Below are 7,704 nucleotides of genomic sequence, written 5' to 3'. Positions count from 1 at the left end.
TTAATCAGATGTTTCAATTAATTTGATGCTACTCCTTAGTTGTCTTGTCTTAGTTCTTGAATCAGTTGTTTCAGATGATGCTAATTGCTACTCTTTAGTACATTGCAGAATTCATGTGTTTGTAAAAAATGTTTTGATATAAACATGCTTTGTCTACTGATGTCCTAACGATAAAAGGAGGAAAGTCATCATGGCAAACCACTGAAAAATGAATCAGAATCACAAATATATCTTCAAATGCATTTATTGCTGTCTTCTCATTTGAGAGATTCAAATTATAATAAACAGAACAAAATGTCACCAGTGTTGTATAAAAATAAATGAAGACATCAAATAACATGAACAGAAAACAGTTATCCCTTTAAATAGGAAACGATGGTGTATATCTCTAATAAGTTACCTTTAAATAGACATACACGGAGTAGGACAACATATTACAAATGGTTTTAAATACACTGTCCTGCTACAACAGCATATGGATGGAAAATAAATATTTCTGGAGGAAATTATACATGCCAAAAGTATCATTAGGTATTTCTTGCTAGGTAGTAGAGAGGAAAACAACATGGAAAAATATTAAAAGAAGGATTGCTCATAAAGGTTGCGAAATTAAACTCTATGAAGAAATATTTTACAATTCCAACTAGCTTGTTGAATTTTATACGTATCACTTTATGATTGACAAATTGAAGACAAAAATCCATGTAGTTTCCATTAAAAATACCTAACCTATGCTTTCTTCCTCACTACATCTGCTTCACCCTCTGCTGCAACAGCTCCAGCTGACGGGCCATCTCATTGGGCAGGTCATCGTTCACCTGTGTGGTGAAATACTTCCTCACTTCCTCCACTTCCTTCTGCCAGAACTCATGTTCCAAGGAGAACAGCTCACTGAGGTTCACCTTTCCCTCTAGGCCCTGGAGGTTCAGGGAGTCGTTGCAGGGCAGGTAGCCCACCGCAGAAGGCATGGCGCCGGTATTGCCATCCACTCGCCTGAACATCCAGTCCAAAACGCGGATGTTGTCTCCAAAGCCAGGCCAGAGGAAGCCAGCTTTGGGGCTCTTTCGGAACCAGTTGACATGGAAGATCTTGGGCAGCTTGGCACCTGGACGGTCGGCCATGCTCAGCCAGTGAGAGAGGTATTGGCCGAAGTTGTAGCCGAAGAAGGGTCGCATGGCAAAGGGATCATGCATGATTACCTTGCCTAGGTAAATAAAAAAATGAGAGAGGCTGTGAGTGAGTGTGGCTTTACTTCACTTCTGTGGAGTTGCAGATTGTAAAATACCCAAAAGACCAAAGGAGATCTTCTTGGTGTCACTGACCTTTGTGTTCAGCTGCTGCAGTGGCCTCTGATCTCATTGTTGCGCCAACAAATACCCCGTGTTGCCAGTTGAAGGCTTCATATACCAGAGGAACACCTGAAGAGAATCAGTTATATTAGCATCTTTGCTAATCTTTTCTTACTTTCTGCTCCCAATTTACATCTTTACTCCTCTCTCTTGATTCAATGTTTGCTCACCTTCTGGCCTCCTGCCTCCAAAGATGATGGCTTCAATGGGGACTCCTTCTGGTGATTCCCACTGTGGGTCAATAATAGGACACTGACTTGCTGGGGTGCAAAAGCGAGAGTTGGGGTGAGCGCAGGGTTCCCCTATAGAGAAACAGACAAGACAATTTATTTTTTGCCTTTAAACAGAATGGAAAGTTTGTATTTTATTAGATATCTAAGTAATTTATTAAATCTTTTCTGGTCTTATTTTAAGCCTGTGGGTTTCTTACCGTCTTCTGAACTCCAGGGCTTGTTTTTCCATGATGTGAGCGTTACTCCCTCAGGCAGTTCCTGCTCCATTCCCTCCCAGTATATGCCACCATCACTGGTTTCTGCCACATTTGTGAAGATGGTGTTCTTAACAATAGTCGCCATGGCGTTGGGGTTGGTTTTAGCTGATGTACCAGGTGCAACACCAAAAAATCCATTCTCAGGGTTGATTGCGCGCAAGTTGCCTAAGAACAGGAATAACATCTGTTAGTTTTCATAGTTGTTCCTGATATTTCAGTTTTCCACAGCTGATGGCCAGTGAAAGATTTCTTACCTTGGTTGTCAAACTTCATCCAGGCGATGTCGTCTCCAACACACTCAACCTTCCAGCCAGGCAGTGTTGGGCAGAGCATGGCCAGGTTGGTTTTACCACAGGCACTAGGGAAGGCTGCTGCCATGTACTTCTTCTCTCCAGCAGGATTGGTGATGCCTAGAATCTGAACAGGAGAAACACTTAGTCGTCTTCAGAATTGAAAAAGCTGTTGGAAATGGCTTCAATCCTTTTTTGTGCCTGTTGCTTACCAGCATATGCTCAGCAAGCCAGCCCTCTTCCTTGGCAATGCGTGAGGCAATGCGGAGAGCGAAGCACTTCTTTCCCAAGAGGGAGTTTCCGCCGTAACCGCTGCCAAATGAGATGATTTGTCTGCGTTCTGGGATGTGGGCGACGAGGGTCTGCTCAGGGTTGCAGGGCCAGTTATTTACCAGGGGCTCTGAAAGGAAAATCAGAGAATTTTTAAAATATGTGAATTATTTTGGTTTGCAGGAACATTTGGAAAATGAGGAAGTAGCATATTAATACATATTCGGTAAACTTTTTTGACATACTTTTAAGTGGGAGAGGGCAGCCGACGGAGTGCAAACAGCGAACAAACTCGCCATTTCCCAGTTCGTTGAGCACAGTCTTCCCCATTCGGGTCATCACCCTCATGCTTGCCACCACGTAGGGGGAATCGGTCAGCTCGACACCAATCTTTGAGAGGGGAGAACCGACAGGGCCCATGCTGAAGGGAACCACATACATGGTGCGACCTGAGGACAGAAAGGTAAAAGGATTGCTTACAATTGTCTTTTCTTTCATTTACTTTCATCAACTGATTCAAAATAGACATTCATTGCTGTAGTACCTTTCATGCAGCCGGGAAACCGTTGAGCCATGGCTTTGTCAAACTCCTCCGGGGACATCCAACGCCCCAGTTGGCTGGTCCCACCTCCCAGTGGCGTGGGCACCGTTTCCCTCTGCTCCCGAGTCACGATTACCGTCTTGCTCTCGACTCTAGCCACATCCCCTGGGTCTGTTCTAGCCAACCAGCTGTAGAATTAGAAATATAAAGGATAAGAAAGACAAATTCACAGCAAATCGTGTCTTTGTTCTTCTGTCTTGTTTTAGAAAATAAAAAGAAAAAGCTACAAATTTTACAGATGTTAAGCTTGTTGCAAGTCATTCTCATCTATCACATTTTTCAGCTGCTGGTAAACACTTCTGGTTAGCTGAACTAACTGGACTTTCTGGTTTGTCAGACGGCACAATATTTTCTAAGTTTGTTGTCAATCAAAACAACGACTGATGACAGAATGATGCAAACTATCATCAACAACAACATGACTGGACAATTTACTGATTCCACTGATGCTTTGCTGCAAAAACAACTCTAGCTATAGTGATAGGTAGGCAAAAAAAATCTCATACTAAAACTGTTAAGCCCCTATTTCTTTGCAGCACTTTGCAACAAATTAGAAAAACCCTTCAAAGAGAAATCCTTCACATGAAGGAATTCATCCCTAATTAAATGCTTCAGATCAACCTACCAGTTCTCATATTTGGTGAGCTTCTTGATCATCCCTTGTTCCTCCAGCTGAGTTAGGATGGCTCGGTTTTCCTGATCCGAGCCATCGCAGATGTGAAGGGACTCGGGTTGGCACAGGGTAACATTGGTCTCCACAAACTCTCTGACCGCCGGGCTGAGGGCACTGAGCTCACCCTGCAGGACCCTGAGTCCGCTCTGGTTCTGTGACTGGATCTGAGGGGGCATGGTGAAGGAGTCCGGAGAAACAGCAAGTCGATAGACTGCGAGAGAAAAGATGAGAGGATGTCTGGAGTGAAGGGTGAGGAGAAAGTTTGCAAAAGGGAATGGGAAAAAGATAAAACCATGAAGAGAAAAAGAGGTACAGAAGATAAAAGTTAGCTTTTTACACAGAAAACGTCACAATTGTTCAGATTCTGGTTCATCTCTGATGGCATTCAGAAACATCTCATTTCATGTCATCTTTCCATGGCTACAAGAGCTGCAAAACTGAGTTTTGAAGTTACCTTCAACAATTTGTTGGGAGGAAGAAGTTGTTAGCTTGGCCTCATCGGCTGAAGCTTCTCGGTGACGGCTGTTCTCAGCTGAGTTTAGGACTGGTGGTCCGCTGTGTCTGCTCTGGAGAAGGTTTGCTCCTTTTATACCCTGGGATTTCCCTCTGACAGGGAGAGGGGTGTGTCAGGAGGTGTGTGCATAACCTCGTGTTGAAATGACAGTGTTACATGCCACTGAATAATTATTAACTAACCACAGGACGTCATGTCATCTTCACAGAACCGGTTCCCCCCGGTGTCAGATGAATGATGATAAAGGGTTCAAATCTCAGACTGAGGAGACGTCAGCTTTTTGCTCATTAAGGCAATAATAATCTGTCATGTCTTTAATTAATTGAGAGATGAGCTTGTTTTAATTATACATATATTGGGAACTTAGTATTAGGTGCGAAGCAAAATTTCTGTTTTATATCTAAAATTCCTTAAGAAACTGTTTTCTATGTGATTCAAACATTTTTTTCTGCTAATTATTCTTTCTGTAGAAGGCAGTTTGGCCTAAGATATTTAACATTCAATTCATACTTCATACTTGGCGCTGCAGCGAAGGATTTTGAACTTTGACACAGTAAGTGATGCAAGTTCAGGGTTCGCTGTCGTGAGTCTGCAGTGTGACGTTAAGAACATTTTGACTGGCCTCTTTTGTATTGGCTGACATCTGGGGGCTTGTTGAGTTAAAGGTTCAGTCAGGGGTTGGTGTGCGCAGAGAACTGAAGATAACGAGGGATATAGTCGTTGTTTTAACAGAGGAGATATTTGTATTTGATTAACACATCTTTAAGTTTGACATGGTCCTGCAGTACAGGGGAATGAAGACTGCAGAAACCTGACTTGTTGCTATTTCAGGGTTTGGGTCAAATGCTGCCTACAGTGAGCTAATTGAGCTTTTATTGCTGCTCAGCCGTTTTCTTCTAATCTTTCAAAATATGTTGCCTTTACTGACGGCAACTACTAATCTAAAAATGTTGTCCAAGATTCCTGGCTGCTGTATTCATTTCAGAAAACCTTCAGAGTTTTCATACTGTTTGGTGTTGTTATCCTGAGAGAAACTCATAGTTTAACGTGCAAACTGGCCTGTGGAATCTGAGAACAAGCTCTGGGATTAACAAAATGGCTCTAAATACTGAGTTACTTTGCCATGAACTTTTTGTGACGTCTACAGCTAGGACGTATATCAACTTAAACTTGCAAACAGTGAATCTGGTATTGGAATAAGAGACTTCCAAGTTGTTTGGAAATGGCCTATTGACCTTTCTTGTGTGGGCAAAAACAGCTGCTTCTCTTGAGATTTTTGTTTTTCCATTTAACCTTAACACTAAAACACCTGAAGGCTGAGAACAAAAACTAACTAAATCTCTACTTTCATGTAGACACTTAACTCTGCTGATGAATTATGCAATACATTTACCATTTTCTTCAGGATTAACTTTAAAATGCAATTAAGTTATTGCCAAAAATCTACAGTGGCAGAAACAATATTCAGTATAACTTCACAGGTTTCTAAAACTGATTACTGGGCAAAAAATGTGAATGTGTCATAGAGGCACTTATGATTTCACAACAGCTTCTTTGAAGCTGTTTTATGAACAGCACTCTGAGCTGGGCATTAACTTCCTGGCAGATTACAAAACTAGGACAGTCTGCACATTTCAGTCTTACCTTTTCATTTTTATGTTTAGCACTCCTCCATAACTCCATATGCTTGATGCTAATTAAAGTCTACTGCATGTAAAGTTTTTATACAATGATGATAGTTAATTTTGATATGGGAATGACTTAAATTGTTCCATTTTTTCCCAGTGTGACAGAGCTGTCATGCAAGTTAATTAATTTAATATTCACTTTGGTTTATTTCACAAAGTGGATGAAATAAAGAAAGGCAACTTTCAGTTTCCTCCCAGCTAATGTCTTGAGACTTGGTGTTTACTCTCTGACTGAAGTTAGTTGATACTCTGAATAAATGAAGAGTTATTTAAAGCTTTGTTTGATTTAGCCCTTCTGGTTATTCAGGTTTGCACTCACTTGTTTTCTCACAGCACGCTTTAGCTGATTCATTCTGACAAGGATCATAATTCTCTGTTTGTTTAGGATTATATTTATTTAAACATTTCGTTTTTTCCAATAACCTGTGATCAAATTGCAATGGACCTCTAACGTAATAGATTTCCCAGGTTAAAGTGCCGGAAGTAAAGAAAATTTAAGGAATTTGCAGCTTTAATACATATTTCTCTCTGAAGTCATCGGAAAGTCCAACCAACCTACAGTGGCAGCTTGTATCCAGGATCTCGTTCTTTCGGTTGTGATCCGTGTGTGACCCCACGTGAGAGTGATATTGCATTTTCATGTCATATAAAGTCACATTGAGATTACAGATTTTGTGAAGATTCAGAACATTTAGCCGTGATTACTGATTTAATTTAAGCACACAGGTATCAGAGGTTCCCAACTAGCTTTAACAATGCAAGCTAATTACCTGAATTCCCCCTTTCCTGGAAAATAAAGGCTGTTAGATACATTTTTAGTCAAAGTTGATTTCTGCATTTAGATAACTTGCCTTGAATCAAAAAAGCTAAACTATTTTACTATTGCTCCAATCAAGCATTGCAAATACCCTAAACAAATGTATTATAAGTTCTTTAAGTTTTATATCCTAAACTGTGCAGAGTGATCAATTTCCCAAGAGGAACTGGCTCCAACCAGGTTGCTCGGTGTCTGTGTGCGAGTTGACTGGTGCTTCCATGAGGAGTTTGGTTTATTTAGAGCAAAAGACATCAATACAGCATTGCTGACCGAACAGCTTTCTCAGCAAAAGATAATGTTATTTTGTAAGATATGTGCCTGTGTGTGAGCAAAAAGAAAAACAGATGATGAAATGGATGTAATCTTTTACTGTAAAATTGCATCAGTCTTCATTTAGGTTTTTTTTTTTTTTTGTCGGCAGTTTATTTTTAAGTAGAATGAGGGAAAAATTAGATAAAGTTTAACAAAAACAAGTTCTTACAGTCATTCATTCAATGATGTGTTCATCCACACACAAAATAACAATCGGTTGTTAAAATAAAAATAAGATTTTATGTATTTTTCTCCTGCAGCATAAGTATGAAATCATATTGCACTGCAGTTCTAATGAAATAAGTTGAATCTACACTCCTAGACCTCAGGTTAGTCACATAAATATAGAGGAAGAAAGTAATTTTTCCCTGAATTTAAGTATTCTACAAAATGTGTAGATAATCTTATGTAGCAGTTGTTTAAGGGAAACAGTTTGCCCAGCTTCACCAGTGAATGGAGGTCAGCCAAGAGGAAGGCTTGTTTTTAGTTCAGACGATCAAAAACATTTCTTTAAAAAACAAACGCACATCCTTGCTGTTGCATTAAAATAACCCAGTGTGTGGACACTTTGGCACAGTAATGTGTGGCACAAATCTGATGAGACAGACAAACTTCATAAAACATCAAAGTAAGTTGGTAATGGGGTCATAATTCAGTCTGCATAATTTTAGCCTAGACTGGGCTCCTCTTCTCTCTGCCC

The 7,704-nt window shown here is 40.3% G+C and overlaps 1 protein-coding gene across 2 annotated transcripts; it reads right to left on the bottom strand.

The window, feature by feature from the left end:
• Positions 1-228: 228 nt before the first annotated feature.
• Positions 229-4,254, bottom strand: pck1 (phosphoenolpyruvate carboxykinase 1 (soluble)). Of its 2 annotated transcripts, none has more exons than XM_015002220.2 (10): positions 4,128-4,254; positions 3,626-3,910; positions 2,944-3,128; positions 2,645-2,848; positions 2,342-2,529; positions 2,094-2,256; positions 1,780-2,004; positions 1,520-1,651; positions 1,323-1,418; positions 229-1,204 (listed from the first exon to the last, which is right to left on the bottom strand). In XM_015002220.2, exons 2-10 carry the CDS (start codon positions 3,847-3,849, stop codon positions 747-749), a joined length of 1,875 nt encoding a protein of 624 aa, XP_014857706.2. In that variant the 5' UTR covers positions 3,850-3,910; positions 4,128-4,254; the 3' UTR covers positions 229-746. The 2 variants fall into 2 exon arrangements, with proteins under 2 accessions (XP_014857706.2, XP_014857707.2); XM_015002221.2 differs by having other exon boundaries at positions 3,626-3,884; positions 4,128-4,245.
• Between the last annotated feature and the right edge of the window lie 3,450 nt (positions 4,255-7,704).

Source organism: Poecilia mexicana, unplaced genomic scaffold (genome assembly GCF_051168715.1).
Source record: "Poecilia mexicana isolate PSO_F unplaced genomic scaffold, ASM5116871v1 scaffold_5, whole genome shotgun sequence".
Lineage (NCBI taxonomy): Eukaryota > Metazoa > Chordata > Actinopteri > Cyprinodontiformes > Poeciliidae > Poecilia > Poecilia mexicana.
Note: the sequence above shows the minus strand (reverse complement) of the source record. Positions and strands in the feature narration are given on the sequence as shown.

Coding starts and splice junctions, on each gene's coding strand:
- pck1 (XM_015002220.2), bottom strand. CDS start 3,849: ATGCCCCCTCAGATCCAGTCACAGAACCAGAGCGGACTCAGGGTCCTG. Junction 2,530..2,644: donor CTGCCCTCTCCCACTTAAAA/GTATGTCAAAAA, acceptor TTTTCCTTTCAG/AGCCCCTGGTAAATAACTGG. Junction 2,257..2,341: donor GGCTTGCTGAGCATATGCTG/GTAAGCAACAGG, acceptor TCTCCTGTTCAG/ATTCTAGGCATCACCAATCC.